This window comes from Engraulis encrasicolus, chromosome 13, assembly GCF_034702125.1.
Source record: "Engraulis encrasicolus isolate BLACKSEA-1 chromosome 13, IST_EnEncr_1.0, whole genome shotgun sequence".
NCBI lineage: Eukaryota > Metazoa > Chordata > Actinopteri > Clupeiformes > Engraulidae > Engraulis > Engraulis encrasicolus.
The window spans coordinates 49,215,389-49,237,598 of NC_085869.1; the positions used below are offsets into that span (position 1 = coordinate 49,215,389).

General features: G+C 41.5%; 1 protein-coding gene across 19 annotated transcripts in view; it reads right to left on the minus strand.

Moving 5' to 3' along the window:
- Positions 1–1,064: 1,064 nt before the first annotated feature.
- Positions 1,065–22,210, minus strand: part of neb (nebulin) — a 76,937-nt gene continuing 55,791 nt past the window's right edge. For 3 of the 19 annotated variants that reach the window (XM_063214167.1, XM_063214161.1, XM_063214162.1), the window contains 28 exons: positions 22,075–22,179; positions 21,821–21,931; positions 21,282–21,392; positions 20,952–21,053; positions 20,239–20,343; positions 19,170–19,259; positions 17,993–18,103; positions 17,732–17,836; positions 16,781–16,885; positions 15,653–15,757; positions 14,792–14,902; positions 13,582–13,692; positions 12,693–12,806; positions 11,987–12,091; positions 11,384–11,488; positions 10,903–11,007; positions 10,317–10,409; positions 9,696–9,788; positions 9,241–9,333; positions 8,684–8,776; positions 8,126–8,218; positions 7,361–7,453; positions 6,778–6,885; positions 6,154–6,340; positions 5,368–5,460; positions 3,451–3,627; positions 2,525–2,628; positions 1,065–2,092 (listed from right to left, as the gene is read on the minus strand). In XM_063214167.1, the coding sequence (XP_063070237.1) occupies positions 1,919–2,092; positions 2,525–2,628; positions 3,451–3,627; positions 5,368–5,460; positions 6,154–6,340; positions 6,778–6,885; positions 7,361–7,453; positions 8,126–8,218; positions 8,684–8,776; positions 9,241–9,333; positions 9,696–9,788; positions 10,317–10,409; positions 10,903–11,007; positions 11,384–11,488; positions 11,987–12,091; positions 12,693–12,806; positions 13,582–13,692; positions 14,792–14,902; positions 15,653–15,757; positions 16,781–16,885; positions 17,732–17,836; positions 17,993–18,103; positions 19,170–19,259; positions 20,239–20,343; positions 20,952–21,053; positions 21,282–21,392; positions 21,821–21,931; positions 22,075–22,179 (3,102 nt within the window). In that variant the 3' untranslated portion in view covers positions 1,065–1,918. Of the gene's footprint in view, positions 2,093–2,524; positions 2,629–3,450; positions 3,628–5,367; positions 5,461–6,153; positions 6,341–6,777; positions 6,886–7,360; positions 7,454–8,125; positions 8,219–8,683; positions 8,777–9,240; positions 9,789–10,316; positions 10,410–10,902; positions 11,008–11,383; positions 11,489–11,986; positions 12,092–12,692; positions 12,807–13,581; positions 13,693–14,791; positions 14,903–15,652; positions 15,758–16,780; positions 16,886–17,731; positions 17,837–17,992; positions 18,104–19,169; positions 19,260–20,238; positions 20,344–20,951; positions 21,054–21,281; positions 21,393–21,820; positions 21,932–22,074; positions 22,180–22,210 lie in introns of those variants that run through there. The other 16 variants (XM_063214163.1, XM_063214164.1, XM_063214165.1 and 13 more) reach the window with 16 other exon arrangements.

The window sequence follows — 22,210 nt, forward strand, 5'->3', positions numbered from 1 at the left end:
CACAGTACACTGTATTGTCGAAAGTATTCGCTAACCTGCCTTGACTCACGTATGAAATTTAGTGCCATCCCATTCCTAACCTATAGGGTTCAAAATGATGTGGTCTAACTATTGCAGCTATTGCAGCTTTAGGATATAAAAACATTTTTGATAATTCCATGTTCCCAACCTTGTGGGAAAAGTTTGGAACGGGCCTCTTCCTTTCCCAACATCCCTATGCCCCAGTGCACACAGCGAGGTCCATAAAAACATGTATGATTGCTGTGGATGAACTTGACTGGCCTGCACGGTCCTGACCTGACCGATTTAGAACACCTTTGGGATAAATAGGAGACTGAGAGCCAGGTCTTCTTGACCGAACATCAGTGTGTGACCACCAATGTGCTTAGGAATGGTCTGAAATTCCTATAAATGTGCTCCTCAACCTCGTGGACAGTATTCCCAAAAGAGTTGAAGCTGTAATGGCTGTAAAAGGTGCACTGACATCATACTGAACTGTATGGGTTAAGTTATGGGATGACACTTAAAGTAAATTCATGTGAGTTAACGCAGGTTAGTGAATACTTTTGGTAATGTGGTGTATCAGATTGGATGTAAATTTGGTCTGATAGTTAAATTTCTAGGACTCCTATGCAAAAGGGACTTAAACTGTAATTTAAGTTGACTTTGTTTTTGGTAATCAAACAATATATATATATACACTCCTTTGGGTGTGAAGTTGGTATTTTCTGATCATATCATACCATTGCTAGGACTCAAATTCCTGTGAAAAAGTTGCATGACTTTTTGTACAGTAATTGAACATGTATTTGTTTTTGGTTATTAAACACAATCATTGGTCATAGATTGAGGAGTCTCAGACAGGTGTGTTGTATTGCAGAAGCCTGTTGTGCTTTATTCATATACTCGATTGGATTTAAATTTGGTATTTTTTGATGGTTTATTTTACCACTGCTAGGACTCAAATATGCACAATTTGCATAACTTGTACAATAATTTGATGTGTTTTGTTTTTTTGGTCACCAAACACAATAATTGGCCATAGATGGGAGGAGACGGGGATGTTGTATTGCAGAAGCCTGGTGTGCTTTATTCATCTCTACAGCTCCAAGGTAATACCACTTCCATGCCCTGTTACCGAGGGAATCGGAAGAAACAAAACACACATGCATCCTAAACGGTCAGCCTACAGCATTGGAGGGAAGAGGCTCGTCTTTCAAAACTTGTCAGTACAGGTTTGCATTTAGGGGAGGGAGGGATGGTGTGTAGGCCTACCCCTGGGTTCACAGTGGGTTTACATTTTGTCTTTTTTGTTCCCACAGTGAATCCCATATCAACTTTCAGTCAATGTTCAGTGTTGCTCTGAAAAAAAACTTTGTCATTTCAGACTGTGCTTTCCCCTTAGGGAAATGTGCACAGTAGTACATTCAGCCCATTCTTTCTCTTCCAACTTTACAATTTCTTTTGACATCTCCAAGGAATATCACATTTGACATCGAGTCAAGAGTCTTATGCATTGTAAAAAAAAAAAAACCTGGGCTTTCTGTCAATTCATACTTTTCGTGTGAGAATACTATATAGTAAAATATAAATAATCCTAAAAGTGGTCTGTCGTATACGTGTGTGTTTATTACATAATTTAGCAGTTTAAACTGTACTTCACATACATCCTCAAGGGAAACAGGGACATGGAGGCAAAACAAAACGTGGATTCACAGATAACTTAAGACAAAAACATCTCTAAAATGAACAACTAATCCTAGCAGCTAAACATGAAACATTTGTTTTCAAGGAAGCCTAAGATGTTACAGGTTTCAGTTTCTTTTTTCTGTTGTTTTTTTTCCTCTGGTGCATTTCCCCCAGTGGATAGGTACACTCACTCCTCAAGGCAGGAGGAGGAGGGCTTCGGATTTGTAGCTTAGACGGCTTCCACGTAGTTGGCTGGCAGCATGCCTGTCTTGCCGGAGCGCTGCACGGTGCCGTACATCCAGCCCTCGTCGATGGACTGAACGTTGACGATGACGTCGCCGTCCTTGAAGGACACCTCGTCTGTGTCGGCAGCGGAGTAGTCATACATGGCACGGACAGTTTTCTGTGAGGGGGGGAAGAAGGAACATCACATAGCATTGGGACATTGGATGAAGCATGTCTGTGCATAGCATTGGGACATTATCATTGCCATGCATGTGTGACACGTTTTACGCTTAGGCTGTGCTCCAAGGTGGTTGGGTGATGTGAAAGTGAAGAGCATTTCCTTTGGTGATTTCAATGGTTACTCTTCTAAAGAGAATGTTTTGCTTGAACATTTTAATTTTGCCAATCATAATTTTGGAAAAGAGTTAATAGTGGATGTATGCATGACTTGGTGGCAGACATCTAATACTGTAATTACTGTGGATACGGTAGTCTTGAATTTTATTTTCATACTCATACAATTTTTTTGCACATTGAGTAAATGTGAGTAAAATTGATAAAAATGATGCTGTATACAGGTAAATACTTAAAGATTGGTTGAGGTACTCACGCCAGTGGTTGATGGGTGGGATGGGATGGAAGAGACGGTAGTCTGCTGGGTGGCCACTGATGAGGACCTCTGCTGGAGCTCAACAGTCCTGGCCTGCTGGTAACCTGGTATGGCACGGACAAAACAGCAGCTTGACACAGGTACACTGCATCTGAACATTTGTTCAACAGCCTAATGCAGGGATGTCAAACTCTGGCCCGAGTGCCAAATGTGGCCAGCGGAGTCATTTTTTTCAGTCCGCGAGATCATTTCAAACGTGTCTTACAGTTGGCCCACTTACACCAATAATGTATAGCACAACAAGACTTCAGCATGAAATTTGGAATGATGTCACAGGAGTATGAGTAGGCCCAGGCCAATGAAAGAGCTCACACTGATACGGAACACAATCTGTGCAGAACATTTGAACTACCATATGTGATGAGAAAGAGTGTGTGTGAAATGTATTAAGTGCATGTACGCACAATTTTAGTCCATTTTTCAAAATATTGAGTTCAGCCCGCTACTTTGTTCCAGACTTTGTTTTTGGCCCTCAGTCGATTTGAGTTTGACACCCCCTGGTTTGGGCCTGTGTGTCATTGTGATCACAGACCAGATCACATCACAGCACAGTATGCCCAAAGAAATTCCAACATGTATATGAAGAGTTCCATTGCAAAACGGTGTATCCATTTTTAAACATTTTGGGAAATTGACATTTTTGTATTTGGCATTCCATTGCATCACATTGTAAAATGCACTAATTTCATATAGGTTTAAAAAGTATGTTCTCAAAATATTTGAATGGCAGAGTTCACACATAGATGATAGGACTTCTGAACAGTCATTTTCAAGAAAACATGCAAAAGTCAAAAATGGTGGATACACCATTTTGCAATGAAACTCTTCAAATACACCATAGTATACTCTAAATAACATGAACGTACCTATGGTTGAGGTCCCGTTAAACGTACCTATGGAAGAGGCAGCTATGTTGGTACTGTAGAGGGACATATGGTGTCCGTCAACGTTCTCAGACACCTCGGACTTGGACTCATCACCGAATCCGCCACTCATGGCACTGGTGGAGCGAGAGTGCTCCTTGCTGCGACGCTGGGCTTGCACTGGGGGGGAGAGCAGTCAAAGGTTACAGGAGAATATGGCTGTGCTGAGGCAGCGGCTGTATGTTCTGTTAAAGTGGTTCTCAACCTTTGAACAAACGCCCCCTTGACCTTGTCACAAGTCTTCCAACGCCCCCTTGACCTCATCATAAGCCTGACAACGCCCCCCTTAGTATTGAAAAATAGAAATGGACTAATGCCCATCTATGGCAACTAAGCAGCTCCCTTTTCAGCTGTATCCTTCTCAATGCCCTCCCTAAAGCTCCCATTGAGAAACACTATCCTATTACAAGTATAATGCATGTGAACAATTTAATCCACACACCGTATTACCACGCCCACTAACCCAGCCCATTTCAACGTTTTTCATGCCTTCCCATCTGTTCCTGTTCTCTGCCCATAGCCCTTCTGTATAATTTAGTACTAGTAATTGCTACCTAAATAGTAATGGCACTGCCCTTATAACTGTGGATAAAAAGGTGAATAATTTTAGAATGCACAGTCAATGGACATACGGACTTACACCGGCCTTGGGGCCAAACAATTATTGTTTTGGGACCACTTTCCATTTCTCAGGTGGGTGTAAGTAGAAGTATAATCATGATTTACAACAGTACAACAGGATGTGATATCATATTAAGACAGTTGTTACACTGAATCTAACAAGTGCCTCATGAGGGTTTTCACTCAGCTTCTACTCTTACTTTTTACTTTATCCAGCTCTGTCACATTCCTTTAAAAAAAAGGAGACCCTCCAACACCATTTATGTATTATTTTTTCTTTTTACCTGCCGGACATACTGTACAGTACAGCATGCTACCTGCGCTTTGGGAAGGGGGTTAGGGTGGGACGTTTCAGTTTGCCCCGATCCTTCGGGACCTGTGGGCCCGTGGGCCTGAACTAAGGCGCCGATTATACATAGCCAAGTATTTTGATAAACAAACATTTTTCATCCCTACCTTTACCGAAATATCTTCGTTCACATCATTGGCAAATTCGAAAAATGCTGCTGAGAGCTGTCATAGACACATTAAGCCTGAGCGAGGTAAGACTGACATTCAAGTCTTAGTTTTTCTCTGGTTATATACAGTACAACGCCTAATTCAGGGGTCCCCACATTTTTTTCTCTGGGGGCCACATTGTCGTTCATGACTGATCAGGGGCCGGGATCAATCATGTGGGCTGTTTACTAGGCCACTGCCTGTTATAGCCATAAGATATCATTACAAGTGATTTGCAAAAGAAGTGAGTACTTCACATGTTTTTCAATTTGAAATACCACAGCTATTCCTTTTGATTTCTAATAACCATGTAAAAATAGCAAGGAAAGGTTAGTAAAATATGGTGATTGACATTTTATGAGTGATACAATAGAAATGGTAGGCCTGTTTATATTACAGTGAGATGAGAAACTATCAAGACAAGAAACTTCTGGTGATTCACACTAGGTTATGAAAATTAAAATATTTAAAAAGTATATTTTATCTTTTTTTCTGTGAGGATTGCTTCTTTGGGCCAGTTCAAATGGTGAGGTGTAGAGAGGTGGAGGGCCGGTCAAAGGGGCATGGCGGGCCGCATCCGGCCCACGGCCTTAGTTTGGGGACCCCTGGCCTAATTGGACTTTTGTATTGAATAGAGGGGCTCGCATTGGGTTAGGGGGCTCTTCAGATGACTTTGTCCTGGACCCGGGCAAAGCTGTGTCAGCAACCCTGGCCAGACATTCAGTAAGACATCTCTCTCACCTGACATCATGTGCAGACTCCTGGACTGGATGTTGTCCTCAGCTGGATCGTAGTCAAAGACGGAGCCAGGGTTTGTGCGCCACACACGGAGGTCTGTTGGTGGCATACACAAACGTGTCCAGAATTAGATGTAGAATTAGAAGTGTGGATGGACTTGATGGCGAGATGGATCATTCTGTCATTGGCATTTTTTTGTTTTTACTGTGTCAGTGCCTATAACTGTATATGGCAGTGACTATATGGCAAAACCAAACAATGCTTGGGCGCACAAAAGTTGAAAACATTTCCACTCTGACTAGGCACAGGCTCAATTACAAACTCAGGTCCATTAGTGTTCCAGCTGTAGAGTGAGGAGTCTGAACACTTCAGATTCTTTTTTGTGTTTTATTCAAACTACGTTTGGACCATACCAAGGTAGGGAATCTGAAGAAGTCCTCGATGTAGTTCTGCCAGCATGGAATAAAACAACAAAGGAAACTCCTCCTCACTCTAAAACTCGAATCAGCCTTTGTCCAGCACCTTTATCTGGGATGTGCGTGTACAATCTTCCTTTTGTACAGTGGTCCATGTTTTGCATGACCATCTACGAATGCTTGATGATCAAAATGCATGTGACAATAATGCCCAGATACAGTAATAGGCTACATAGCCTCTACTACAGCGTAGTAAGGCAGCTGGAAGTTCCACATGCCCCCTGCTCCCCCTCAAGCACCTGCCCCTCAAAATCTCTGTGCACGCCACTGATATGATGTGTTTTTAGAGGGCCTGTAGGGGAGTGTTGTTTACCAGTGATGGTCTCCAGATCGTGCTCCTCGGCACGCCTCCTCTCCATCTCGACGACACGCCTCTGGATGCCACGGTAGTTGATGTCACTGACGTCCTGGGTGTTCTTCTTCACGCGTTCGGTCACAGGGTCGCTCACAGTCTGGGTGAAGCTACCCTTGCTCTTCTCGAAGTCCTGGTGATATCTGACCTGTTAGACAAGTTAGGGTGACACACTTGAATAAAATGCAATACAAACACAATTGGGTAAAACTGCTTCATGGTCATTGCTTTCTGTTGGGATATAAAACTGACCAATAATAATAAGAATAATAATAATAATAATAATAATAATAATAATAATAAATAAATAAAATATAATTAAAAAATATATAATAAAAACAATATAATAATAGGCCTAATAATAATAATAATAATGATAATAATAATAATAATAATAATAATAATAATAATAATAATAATAATAATAATAATAATAGGCCAAAATAATAAATAAGTTACCAATACAGTTATTTATTTGAGTTAATAAAATAAAAACGAAAGAAAAAGGAAAATGGACAGGTGTTAATTTCATAACCTACAACTTTTCTAGCATTTTCCCCCCTACGACTTCTAAAATCAACTTACTCCAGAGATGATGCGCTGAGTCTCCTTCACGCGCCTCATCTCAGGAGTGTCCAGCACGAATGCGGCCTTGCCCTGCACCTGCTTACGGAAGCTGTCTGAGTACAGCACCTGGGGAACAAGACAGAACAGCGCAAACAAGAGGTGAGTTACCCAAACAGTATGCGTCCGAATCAATCACACATTGGACATTTAATCGAAATGGGAGAAAGGGAGAGGGAAAAGACACACATAACGACAAACGTGGACTATGGTGCGTGTGTGTTGTTATTAATAAACCTCTGACAGATGAATTAGCATATTTCCGCAAACCGCGCGAGGGGAAAACGCAAACGGTCCCATGCTGGGAAGGAGGGAGATGGTTGTGCTGGGAGACAATGGCCACAAATGAAGAGATTTGGTGATGATGTGTGACACAGGTAAACTTAAGCAATGATGTACACACTATACTGTATTTTTTCATGGTCAACAGGGCGATGGGAAGTTAATATTATTAGCCATCTAAGCAAGAGGGAGAAAGAGTTAGAAGGTTTAGGTGACTAGCTAACACGCTAGTTCTAGCACAACGTCCCGCTGGAGGAAATACCGAGCTAATGTGTTCTTGGTTCCTTTTCACCCGTTCCATCTCTGGCGTGAACACCACGGGTGTTCCCTTGACTCCGATGTCCTTATACAAAACCTAGAGTGGAGAGGGACAGTGGGCCCAGAAGGGACCAATCACAAACAGGTACAACATGTAGGCCACCACAGCTAGGCCTTTTACATCCTTGCATTTGATCTCATGACCAGGATGTCTAAAAGGTACTGCTGCTGCCATCACAACACATCTGTCAGTGAGTGCACCCAAACAGGAGGGGAAAAAAACAGAGAGTTGTGTGAACTGCTGTAATACTAAAAAGTTGTATTAGTGGTGATTGTTATTCTCTCTTTTTTTTTTTGAACATAGAGAAAAGAAAACACAAAGAGAGAACAACAAGAAGCAGTGGAATGTTTGGTCATTGGAAAGTTGAGTGCACAGCACATCAGACCCTAGCCTAGGCCTATAGGTTTGGATTAAGGAGGTGAATTTGCTGAGCAATGTTTGTTTTCGGTTGAGGGATGGTACTTGAGGAAGACATGATGAAGGGAAGGGCCAGTAAGGTCACTCAAAAAGAAATGGATACTTCTTTTCCATCTGCAGTGATGATGGGTTGGTGTTGATAAGGATGGAGATGGAAAATAAAGCAAAAAAAAAGAAAAAAGTAACCAGTGAAAACCATCAAAGGATGTACTGGGAGGGAACAGGTGAAATGAAGGTTAATTGGAGGGGGAAAAGGCAACTGGAGAGAAAATGTTGTCGTGGTTCCACTACCGAGCTGATGTTCTTTTGGGTTTCCCGGACGCGCTTCACCTCTGGAAGGTCCGGAATGGCTGTACCTTGACCCAACGAATCCTTGTACTTTATCTACAGCCCATTTCAATTCCATGCAGGCAGGCAAGAGCAGTGACATAAATGGATAAACCAAATGTCAAATGAAGAATGTGACAGTAGAAATGCCCAGAGGCTACATTACGTTACAACACAACAGTAAACAGTGAGAGCAGAATAAGACATCACAGTACACTGCCGTTCTTGATAAACAGACAGCTATGACATAGTTCATAGACACACAGCCATAGCTTGTTTGTTTATCAGACCTACACATTCCTGCATAACATGTTCTTACTGACTGGTTCAACCATTAACATTTCCTCATCTACTGTGAAAATAGAAACAGCTTCTGAGCTTTTGATTTGGAAATTGATGTTAAAAATGTTGAAATAATAGTCTCCTGGAGTTGCCCAGTATTTCATCACACAAGGTTACAAAGGATCAGTTAGACTGGGAACGTAACAAAAGGGGGCTTCGGGGAAAATCTTTGGACTGTACCGTGCTAATATTTTGCTGATTGCGTTTAACTCTCTCCATCTCAGGAGTCTCTGATATTGCAGTTCCGCCTCCCAAATCCTCCTTGTACCGAATCTTTCAAAAAGTGAAAACAGATGGCAAAAAATGCACAAAAATGCAGAAAACAAGAAGAGAAAACACAAGACAAAAATCACGAACATTGTATTGCCTTACCCGTTGGATGTACTGTAAAAAGTTAAATAACATTTTTTAAAAGTTTAAAAAGTTTGCCAAAAAACCACTCAAAACTGGTTAAAAATAAAAAATGTTAAAGCTCACACCATGTTTGAGGAAAACAAAAAGTAAGTAAAAAAAAGAAAAATGATGTAAAAGTTAGCAGTTGTAGAAATCTGACCTGAATATTATTTACACAAAAAAAGACCTGTCTTGTGTAGAGTCAACCAAGAAAAAAAAACACGTTAAGAGGGAATAAACGTGAGGTTCACTCAACAGGAGGTGGGGGTAATGAGTTGAAGTAGTAGTTCAAAAGGGTTCCGGGGAGAGGAGATACGGTATCTATGGAGACGGGTGTATACTACCGAACTGATGTTCTTCTGTGTCTCCCGGACCCGCTGCACCTCGGGGAGGTCTGGTATGGATATACCCTGGCCTAGTGAGTCCTTGTACTTTGCCTACCGCCCCGACCATTGCAGCATTATTTTTGTTCAACAAAAGAAGCAAAAAAAGTGACATCACTATATTTGAGGAAAACAAAAGTAAGTTTTTTAAAAAGTGTGAAAAAATTTATGTAAAAGTTAGCAGCACGGAAGATTTCTGAACTTGTAGAAACCTGCCCTGAATATTATTTACACAAAAAAAGACCTGTCTTGTGAAGAATCAACCAAGACAGTCATCTCTCGGCAAAAAAACACGTTAAGAGGGAACAAACGTGAGGTTCACTCAACAGGAGGTGGGGGTAATGAGTTGAAGTAGTAGTTCAAAAGGGTTCCGGGGGAGAGGAGATACGGTATCTATGGAGACGGGTGTATACTACCGAACTGATGTTCTTCTGTGTCTCCCGGACCCGCTGCACCTCGGGGAGGTCTGGTATGGATATACCCTGGCCTAGTGAGTCCTTGTACTTTGCCTACCGCCCCGACCATTGCAGCATTATTTATGTACAGCAACAGAAGCAAAAAAAATGACATCACTATGATACAGTATGATGCAACACGTGAAGGGACAGGATAAAAAAGGGCAACTGCTTAGCACTATGACAACAAGGCATCTTTTTTTGGTTGTGAAGTTATGTTTTCACCCAACATCATCATGGCTTGTAAAAAGAAAGCATTGTTGACACATCCGTGTGTGTAACAACACCGTGTTTTGGTGATGGAAGTCTGTATTAAAAAGCTGATGTATGATATTTGTTATGTCATTATCTCTGAGTTGTAACACTTTTATTGGATTGCAAATGGTCTCCACTTCACAGCATTAGTATATGAACTGATAACGGCAGAGAATGGTCATTAAATGTGACTGTAGTGTCAATTTATCCTTTTGGAAAGAGGCAGCAGTATTATCATTTTAAGCATAGGGAAGGAAGGACAGAGGTTTGGGCGAGTGGAGTCATGGGAGGATGGGAAAGATAGGGTCACACCACACCAGTGTGTACCGTGCTAATATTTTCCTGATTGCGTTTAACTCTCTCCATCTCTGGGGTCTCAGAGATCGCTGTTCCGCCTCCCAAATCCTCCTTGTAAAGAATCTTTAAACATTGAGGGGTGAGAGCAGTAGGACATGAAAAAATAAAGTCAGGGATGGTTTGTTTCTTCTTCAGAGACTTTTGTTGTTTTTTTTGGTCTGGGCAGCCCACCAGACAAAGTTTCGCACCATTTATACAGAAAACATTGACTTCAAACAAAGATGTGAGACGCACACAAGGACACACATTTCACACACTTGAACACAAACTATACACTTCAACCACAGCTGGTAAGTGGTGCATAGAAGACTTCACACAGAATAGACAAAACATTGGTAATTAACGTGTCCTAAAGGTTAGGCTACCACTATTGCTTCAAACAGGAATTTAAAGTTAAAACTTGTAAAAGTTTGTTTATAAAATTATCTTTGTTAATCTACTGTAGTAGTGTGAAGTAGTGGGGAAAAACAATAAAACCAAGAAAGTGTAAGAAAAAATGAGGAAAAATTATGTTGTTAGGAAACTCAAAAAATATATACTCAAGAGAAGTGAGTACCGAGCTGAAATTCTTTGAATTTTCTTTAACACGAAGCATTTCAGGTGTCTCCGTTACTGCTGAAACTTTGCCCTTACTGTTTTTAAGGTCAGTCTGGTACTGAAGCTATAGAGAAGAAAAACACAAGGGCAGTTAAAATGCTTTACAAGAAAAAAAGTTTTGTGGAAAAAATACAAAAAAATCCTACTGTATATGCTACTGTAAATACTTCAAAAGTAAAAAAGAGTACTCTAAGTGAAAGAAGAAAAATGTTGAAACAAAAACCTAAAGATACCTTTAAAACCTAATATGTGAGTTTAGACAAAACCCAAAGTGAAACAGGACAGCAACTTGACAACAACATTACACAGTATGACAATACAGTACAAACAAGAAGACAATTGTTTGACTTGAAACACACAAAAAAGACCACAGAAACAGTTATTGGACTCGAAAAGACATACGGTAAAAACAAAGGCACAGGGGCGATGATGACACTTACGGTGCTGAAATTCTTCTGGTTCTCACGCACTCTCTGCATTTCAGGAGTGTCCAGGACGGGGACATAGTGAGACATGGTCCTCTCAGCCTCCTCCTTGTATTTTTTCTGTTGGGAAATAATCATTTAAACCCATTGATGCTGGATGCTGCGTAGTGAAACATTGACCCAGGCGCCTGAAGCTGCATTGACGGAGCACTCTGGCTCATGAGATTTGAGATTTTTAAAAAAATTTAAACGTTATGTTAGAACTGAATGAACACATTCTAATGCAAGATGGGGGTCTTAGCTTTTAAATGCATCTTATTTTATTTTCCTACAGTATGTTCTTCAGAGGCTGGGATATACGTTTTCATAGACTTAGGGCACTTTTACCTAAAAAGGACATAGACACTTATCAGGTGTTTTTTGCAGGTGCTTTAGGCATGAATGGGTTAATCTTATCAGGTCTGTGAATATTCACATTATTATGAAGATCACGGCAGGTTATGTTATCCTTCACCTTAGAGCTTAGAGCTCTAACAAAAATGGTGAGATAAGAATAGTACATAGTACAATGCCATTCCAGAGGCGGAAAGTCTTTCCAACATAACAAAAGGTTCTTACCTGGCTCACAATCTGCTTCATCTGTTGAGCATGGATGATGTCTGGGGTATCGATCACAGTGGTGTAGATAGAGCGGTCCCTATCGGCGGTCTGCTTGTACTTGGTCTGAGATTAGACATTTACAGATCACAGGTCAGTAACCATCCAACCATTTCCAAAATGTACCAGGAAGCATGCTAATTAAGCTTCCATTGGTACACAATACATTTTGCACTTTGATTCAACAGTCAGAGAGTAGGGTCACTGTAACTGTTACTGTTACTGTTAAGTGTTGAATTTACATGGCAACATTTACTGTGCAGATTCGTAGTTCTTAGCGTTTAGGGCAGAGGTGCATAGGGTAGAAGTAGAAGCAAATTCATGATGTAAAATAAAGCACATATTACATAGCTGCTTCACCATTCATTATATTGTACCTCACGATAGGTTTTACTTTCCTTTTACCTCTTCTTCTACTTTATGCCCCTCTGGACGGTATTCCAAGAACATGGTTAAGTGATAAACCTGGTTAAGTTAACCTACAGCCAGGCCATGGTTCACCTGCTAATGGAGAGCCCACAGTCATTCAGGTAAGAAAATGAGGACTACGGGCTCTTCTATTAGATTATTTACCACGACAGTACTTCAAGGTTAATGTAACCTGGTTTACTACTGAGTCATCGTTTTGGAAAGCCCCCTTGGTTTAGGGATACAGTATGACACAAACCTGACTGAGGATATCGGTCGCGTTTCTGGCCCTCATGAAGTCTGGAGTATCTGTAGCCAAAGCCAACATTCCTTTGCCCTTGATCTCTAGCTCCAATGCCTTCTTGTACACTCTCTGAAAACCCCAAGACAAATATGTTATAAAAATACATTAAAGTCAACCCTTCAGTTGTCCAGGTGCAGGTGTTAGGCAGGAAGACTTGATCAATATGAAAAGTTCATTAAACACTGCTCACTAGATACTGTTCTGAAGACGCACTGGGCGAAATGCGTTGTTTGCTCCAAGAAATAAAGAGAAACCAATAACATTGTCCAGTGTGCAGTGTTAAACAAACGTTATATATATATTATGTTTGTCAATGCTGACTGTTACAAAAAGACCCCAGTTACAATTTCTATCCAGTAGAGAGAGACATGAACTAAACTTCAAAGAAAGCATTACCATGTGTTACTTATTTTAACAGTTAGGTGCCTAAATTAAGGAAATGCTATGACAATGGAGGTTACCATGGTTAGAATCAATGTATGAAAACATTCTACAAAATGGAGGACAACAGGATAATCAAGTAAACCATGTGACAGAAGAGTTATGTGACTTCAAGGAGTCCGTGTAAATCTGTAAGGCAAAGTCATGTTTAGTGGAAATAAAACATCTGGTTATAAGACGCCATCAATTAAATGATCAAAGCAGAATTATTTATGCTGGATTGACGGTGTTAGTTACATCAGAAAGTGTTAGTTTACACAGTCGAACAAACAAGGCAGACATTCAGTTGACATGATGGCATGTTAACAAGGCAGCTAAGCCAAGAAGAAGGGGACTTCTGAGGGGGAGGGGGGCAGTCACGAAACAGCGGTATGATGATGACACATCCTACGACCCGTCCTACCTCGTTGAGGATCTGAGTAGCATTCTTTGCCCTCAGCAGTTCCGGAGTTTCCTCCAGTACCATGAGACCTTTACCCTTCACCCCTTCCTCTAGATCCCTTCTGTACTCTTTCTACATGGCGGAGAAGAACAAGAGAGACTGCAGAGAGACAGACACAGGCCGTAGACACACACAAGACAGCAGGGCAACACAGGCACGCAGTACACGAGCCAGCGTTCGGCACAGTACTGCTCATACACAAGGCTACATTACACAATTACACCAAACCTCTCTTGCATCAGACCAGGGTGAGACTTACTGTAGACATGTCTTAACGGCCAATCAACATCATCGCTTTGGCTCAGAGTACATACAATACACACAGTAGCAGTGCTACAAAATCAACGTACATTTTTTAAATAAGTCCATTAGTTATATATTGTTATTGTTATGTTATGGAATGGAATCAGATTGCAACTTTTTAAATTGTCACGTTGCATCAAAAGTAGCATGTAGTTTCACATTGTCTGTTCATAATAATGGAAGAGAGGCGTTGGTGAATTTTGTAAGCAATTGAGAATGAAAAAACATCATACATCGTTCATCATCAGACATATTCACAAAGACAAACAATAGGCCTATAGCACAGCTCTTTTTTGTTTTTAAAAAGAGTATAATTTAAGTAGAACAATATGAAAAGTTACCACGGTCCAATAATATCTTTACTGTTCCTGGCAGTGACAGGACAGTCCTTTACAAGCCAAAACCACGACGGTGTTATTCACACACACAACCACGACAAGACACGCTGCAGGTTATGGATGGGTGGGAGGTGTTGGCGAAGTCTGAGGTTAAATAAGTTAAAAATAGATACTCTAAGAAAAAAAACGTCAAAAGAGAGCGAGAGAGAGACGGAAAAAACACCAATAAAACACTTATTCGCCCTACATAATGACACTCTGGAGTGCTGTGAAAGAGGGAGGAATTACTTTTGGTGTATTATCTGTGAAAGGTGAACCATGCAGCCTAACCTCTACTGTGGAGAAACTCAGTAGTCCTCAGAGAAAAGAAAAAAAAATCACTCTTGGGATTAAAAAGGGAGGTGATGATGGCTGGAGGAGGTGATAGCATGACATGTGGTCTTAGTATTATTACCGGGGTAGTGAAGAGGGCAGGAGAATGAAAGTGGGGGTCTCCACTTCACTCAACTCAACTCAACTCAACGGGTTACCTCGCTAACTATTTTGGTGGCATGTCTGACATGTAACATGGCCGGGGTCACCTCCAGGCCTGACAGGTTCTTGCCCCTCATGCCCTCCTCATAGTCCTTCCTATAGTCTTTCTATATCCGGCACAGCAGGGATCAGAGAGGCAAATGTCACAACAAGCATCGCTGCCTCAATGCCACCCACCTCCTTACCATTTAGGTGAGCGAGGAGATGTAGAAAGTAGAAGTACTGTTTTGGATGTAATTACATTCCTAGTGGTATGACGTTACACAAGGTTACAACTGTGTCATATCACATAACTAGGGAACTTGTAACTACAGCGATAACAATACTTCTACTTTGTACATCTGTTTTCCAGATATACGTGTAGATATTGAATATGTACAGTTGGGACAAAAGATTTCTAGAGAATAGAGTTGTTATTTTTCTGTGCATAAAGAGTGCGTTCCAGAAGAACAAGACATACAGTACAAGGCAGTACAGTAACGTAGCAACATTATTACATATGCTTGTTAGGTACGATGCACATTCATTTGGCAAGCCACATACTCTACCTCGACTTTTGATGCACGGCGAATATATTCAACCAGTAAGCTTTAGTTACATACACATTGAAAGGTACTACTCATAGTGGTACCCGACTTTAGCTGTGACTTTGTCCTCTACGTTAACATTCAAGGCATGTTTCTCAGTAACAATGACAGCGACACAAGCCAAAAACATACGTCTTGGAGTGGGGGAAAAAGGATAATTTAGAGCTAGGCGTCCATGACACAGGTCACCTGCGAAGTGTGGAACATGTTAACAATTGTAACCATGTGAACGAGTGTTCCATGGCAGAGGTAGAATGCATCTGCAAGTACCTGACTCTGCATGCTCTGGGCCTCCTTAGCGGTCACATACGTGGGAGTCTCAAAGTCCAACATGGCCTTGCCCTTCTCCTTCTCATATTTCTCCTTGTACTTGACCTGCCATCACAGACATTATCAACACGTGTATTAGGCAGTGCACAACTAACTCACATTAATGACAAAATTCAAAACAGATGAATCGCGTTGCGCCCGGTGTGCCCGGTGTACATAGTTTTATGTGAATAATTCGCCCCGCGTATGCAAAGACCTTAAGACAACTTTCTTGACAATTTAGTTTTAACAGGCTCTGTGCAAAGAGGTTAAGTATAAGGCTTAATCACAATTGATTTAATGAAATAGCCATTTTATAAATATACAACAGTTCTATAAGTACACACTGGATGCTGCATAGTACAAAATGAATGTAATTTGCATTATGGTGTACCATAAGTACCACTTGCTGTTGTCTGTAGCCATGGAAACAGCATACAGTAGTACAGTACTACAGTAGTGTACAGTACAAGTACAGTACACTAAATTGCTAAAACAGTACACTTAAAACTGTTGTCACTAACCCCTAGCAAGCCTAATGTCGGAGATGGGAGCAGGACAATGTACAGTACACTACAGTACACTGCTGGCTCCAGCTTTAATGATGAGGTGACGTGGGAAAAGGTTTTACTGTTACCATAAAACTGCCTTGCATAATCCAGCAGACCATTCTGTCCAGTAAAACCCCCTTTTATAGGCCGACCAAACCCAAACAAATAAAAACAATAACAAACCCCACACAAACACATCTTTTGGTGCTAATGGAAAAGGTCAGGATCATGGAAGGCCAGAGAGGTGGTAAGGGCCTTGGACTTTTCACCTCTCTCTGTCTTTCACATACTGTACACACAGAGACACACACACACACGCACACACACACACACACACATACACACATACACACACACAGAGCTTGGCACTATTAATAACAATATGTCTTACTATAAGCCTAATACTTTTTTTCACCTCTCGCCTTCAGACTCACACTACACTGCACACACATGCTCACTCATTCACTCACACACTGTAGTTGGCGCCGTGAGCAGGGTATGTATGGACTACTATACTATGGTGGCGGTTGAGACTTACGTGACTCTGTAGCTCAGAAGCCTCTTTGAGGTGTAGTTGCTCAGGTGTGTCAGGGATCATAAGGTAGTGACCCTTACTCTCCTCGAATTTCTTCTTGTACTGGTACTGAGGGGGAACGAATGCCCGAGCAAAACAGCTCAGTATCACTAGTGAACCCTTTCACTTGTTTGCATGGAGCCCTCGTTACTTACTGTACGCCCATTAAACAAGGCTCATCGAAAACATTTGGAGATAAGCAAGGGTTTTAAAAATATTTTTACAAAAAAATATGAAACTGAATATCAAAAGTAAAAAGGAAAAACACTACAATTTTTACAAAAATATGAGAAATGTGTACGTGAAAAGATGAGTGAATGGAAAAAAGATATTAAATAGTGGAGTTGTTATGTGACCAAAAAGTCAGGAAACTAAAAGCATGTGATGTTATGGTTAAACAGATACTACAGTGCCTAGCTACTTTAGGATCAAGGTAAAAGTGAAAAAAGTGATGTTACTGTCAAAGACTGCCACAGAGATGAATTCAGGCGCAGGGGGTAAGGTAGGTAGACACTATGAAATGCAGCATGTTTGGGTATCAGTGGTGAAGGTGTGTTACTGTTACTGCACAACACCTTTCACCATTCAATAGCACCAACACGTCATTATTAACTATGGAAGTGGACTGAAATCAGGTTTGAAAGAGAGGTGAGAAGGGTAAGGGTCACTACCAGATGATGGTCCTGGGTTATTAGGAGTGGAACTAAGGTGTGGAAATAAGAGAGGTAGGTACAGGGAGAGACAGACACCCGTGCTTTTTCACAGCATGAGATGGAATGTTGTGGAAGAGTGGTGAGGAGTGAGGGGGTGAGGGGATCGTGTGGAGTTTAAAATGGAAATAAAGAAAGAGGAAGTGAGGGAAGAAGAGAAGGTGATGAGGAAAGGGAACGGTGTGGGTGTTGATGGATATCTTACGTCGCTGGCCAACTTGCTGGTGCTCAGCCCATGCTGCATGGACAGAGATTCGGCCATGTCTGTCACAGGCTTGTGGATCTTCTTAAGATCCTTCTTGTACTTCACCTATAAGAGAGAGAGAGCGAGATAGATAGATATATAGATAGAGAGAGATGAGGATGAGGATGAAGAGGATACTTGAAAAACATGGTCATCCACTGTTTCTAGTAGTATTACTAAAAGCACACATTTCTTTGAAATTGGAGTTGCTGTTTACTGTACCTCACTAGCCAGAACATTGGCGTCCTTAAAGGTCTGATAACTCTTGCTTTCCTTCATGTCATACTGTGGTCTCTTTCCTTTCTCCTTGTCGAATTTCTCCTTGTACTTCACCTTTGGGGGAATATCAATATCAAATAATGTGTAAGTAAACCGTAAACAACTGGCAGTTGCATATGGCAGAGGAGCCACTGCCACAATTTAAAACATTCAATTAATATCACCATTTTTTTGACGTTAACACTCTTACAAAATGTCCATGCTTTTACCGATGGTGAGACAAGGCTGTGGACAGTCCTTTCATCACTAAGGATGTCCAGTTACAGACACCATGCATTGCCAGTTGGAACCAACTCTACCAAAAATAAATTGATCCCAAGTGGCAATTAGACTTTTCAGTTTTGAGCAGGCTTTTAAAAATCCCAAAAATATGCCATAACGGGAGCAAAGTTTCTGTGGAGAAACACTTTAAGATAACTTGACCTGAGAGCTGTGCAGACCTACCAGAACTGTGAATGGACCATAATAGACAATATAACCTACAATTTACTGTATTTACACCACACGTTACATGGCCAACTCTGCCATCTAGAGGAGACATCTAGTTTTAGGAAATTCCTGTCGATGCTGGAAGGAGATCTGCAAAGTTCTCAGTTCTTAGCAAGAGTACAAGATGGCATCCAGATTTAATTTTTGAAATATTCAGGAACCATCACTGAGCTCCTGAAGAAATACAGTATGTAGATACTCTTGAGGAAAAACAAAAACGATGAAAATAGTGATGAAAATGGTCCCAATAAAATGCATTAATGAGGCCATACTACAAAGCAATTCTTGAGCAAAGCTTGCAAAAAAGAAGCGAGAAAAAAAGAGATTAGAACATTGCAAAGTCAAAACTGAAAATGCAAAAAGGATAGCCTTTTAAGGTTGTAGGTGGTCCTCTGGTCAAAGTATTTTTGGATAAAACGTCCCAATCTTTCACCATTGCTGTTCAAACCTAAGGCACGTACTGTATTAGTTTTCTCGATTTTTAAGCCAGATAGATAATGCTTTTCATGCTGCCAGATAACAACCAATCGAAGCCAGAAGTGATGTCAGACAGACAATAGAGAGGAAATATAAAAATGGCAGCCATTTGGGCCCTGTGGTGGGCCTCAGGGCATCATCACCATCTCCTTACATCACTAGTCAGGGCACTCATTTTCTTAATGTGGCGCATCATGGGGGTGTCAAAGGAGGCGGCTCCGTGGAGGCTTGGTTTATCCTCCACCTACACAGCGCAGTGAGACACACGGCAGGGAGGAGGAGAAGCAGGGTGGGGGAGGAGGAGGAGGAGGTGGTGGTGGAGGAGAGGAGGGGGTGAGAAGTTACAGGGAGGAGAAGAAACAGGGTGGAGGAGGAGGAGGAGGAGGTAGAGGAGAGAAGGGGTGAGGAGTTACAGGGAGGAGGAGAAACAGGGTGGAGGAGGAAGAGAGGAGAGGAGGTGAGGGGTTACAGGGTGAAGAAGGAGAAAAGGGAAAAACACGGGAAGGAGGAGAGGAGGAGGTGAAGGATTACAGAGAAGAGGGATAAAAGGAATGGATACCGGAAGGAAGAGAGGAGGAGAAGAGAGGGAGAGAGAGAGGGGGGGGGGTGCTCACAGAAGATAGAAAAGAAAAGAGAGGGATATAGGATACAGGCATGGGATGAACATGGGGTGGAGAGAGAGTGGACAGAGGTTGGGTGGATGGGGTGGGTCATGGATAGAGGGATGACAGACAGACACACACACATGTAAAAGGTACAATGATGGTTTAGAGGGATGGTGTCAAGGAGAGGACATTACAGCTGGTGGTCAAATGGGAGACAATTAGGGGTTAACATGGGCAGCATCGCACATGGAGATTAATTGGTAGGGTGGCTAAAGGAAGGAAGCTCTACTGAAGCGCTGGGGGAATAGGGGATCACTACTAAGTTACTACTGCTACTACGTGGCCACAAACTGCTACTACTGCTACTACTACTACTACTACTACTACTACAAGTACCACTACTTTGCCACAAAAAAATGGCTAGTCATCAGTGCTTAAAACTACGCCACTACACACTGCTACTAGTATTAATACTGGTGTACTAGTGCTTCAAACAACACTGACAATAAACGGATCAACAGGAAACAACCTATTAATGAAACATTTGCTGGATTAATAACAAAAAATAACATTGCCATCCGAGTAGATATTTAGTAAGTCCGGGTTTGAAAGCAGTACCGTGCTAGTCAGTTTTGAAACTTCCGTTGCCAGGGCAATGTCAGGGCGATGGACCAAAGATCCGCCCTTGCTTGCTTCCTGACGAGCCTTCTCACGATAGCCAACCTGCAAACACAAGGAGGCACACAATATTTTAATAAATGACAATCGTGCACTTTCACCAGGTTTTCAGCTTAATAGGCACAAACCATACAGTATACTGGTCATGTGCAAGATATGAACGGATATAGTCTGGAACTGAGCGCAGCTTGGGTCAGCGGTCAAAAGTTCAATTGCTAAATTTTACTCAAGACAATGTTTCTTTTGTTGGGTACAGCATATCAAAATGATGAAATTCAAAAGCGAAATAAACTTAGGCTACTTACAGTAGGTTTATCGAACAATCAACACCATACCCTCCATAGCTACAGTATGTGGCTATATCCAGTTGGGTCTACTTTACTCTAGTAGGGTGAAATTAGGCTAGAAGGAACCACTTTTTTCCATTCTACTGTATGCACATGCCTTGCAAGGAGCAACCATGGTGTGTGTCTAGTCAGTAATAATAATGATAACTGTATTTGGATGCACAATTCATACAAGACATGCAGCTCAATGTGCTCAACAGTCACATTAACAACAATATTAAAAAAATGAAATTAGATAAAAAATAAAAATGAAAAAAAATCAGTGTCACATGTAGTGCACATGTAGTGTGTTTGAGGGCTACTCACATCGCTTATGAGCTTAGCAGCCTGGGTAGCCTTCCTGATGTCTGGACGGTCTGCCACGGGAGTGTAGCACAGCTTGGCCTTAGCCTGTTGCTTGTAGGCATACTGGAGCAAAGAAAGGGGGAAAACAGAGGAAACACAGGGTTAAAGAACCATGGGACGGGTGGTCTTTGGTGTCTGGGCCATTTGCCTGAGATGCCACCTGGCTACAAAGACCAGAGATCCACTGGAATTGTGTTTTAATGTAGTCTCTGTAAGTTCACAGAATGTTTTGAACTGTAATAAAACAGCTGCCTCTTTTTGGTGTGCTGAGGTTGCAAGGTTGTGACTCACGTTGCTCTGGTTCTTGGCAACGTCCATGGCGTGCATCACATCAGGAGGAAGTGTCATGGCGTTGTACTTGGACTTGCCCTTCTCCTGCTCAAACTTCTCCTTGTACAGTTTCTGTTGGGGTGTAGATTGTAAGACATAAGTAAGCTTTTACAAATAAAAATACAGCAGGGACAGAGATAGAAAAAGAAGACAGGCTGGCCCATACACACAAATAAAGAAACATATCAAAGTTACGATACAAAGTGATTCGATGAAAATACAAAGTCTAATGAGGAAAATAAGAAATGGTCCTCTTTTATAGTATGTGACATATGGGTTAGCACACACACATTCATGTTCGTGTGCCTTACTCATATGAAAAAACTACAATATGGGGCACTTTTACAGTATATGCCACATAAGACTTCTGTAATATCCATAATAATCAATTAATATTATCCACTATTAATCATTTTGTAAGTTTCACATGTCTCTTTTTTGTATGGTTGTATAGAGCAGTGATGGCAATGCAGTGCTGGATGATTGGGCGATGACAGTACCCCGCTCTGGATCTTGGCGACCTCCTTGCTGTGGACAGTGTCGCGTGTCTCGGTGAGGGTGGTGAAGGTTCCTTGCTGCATTTCCTTCTTGCTGGCCTCCTTGTACTTACTCTGTGAAGGACATAGACATGAAACAAGTTACAGGTACTGTACATGCGCTGTATCCCGTATGACCCTTTCACTGTTTCAAGTGGGATGATGCATGGATGAATGGATGGATGGATGGATGGATATGTGATTGATAGCTCTTGTACCTCAGAGACAAGAGAAGCCACTGATTTGGCGTGGAGGATCTGAGGGGTGTCCAAAACAGACTTGTAGTGTCCCTTCGCCTTCTCGTACTTCTGCTTATACTTCACCTGTTTACAAAGAGAGGAGGAGAGAAGGGAT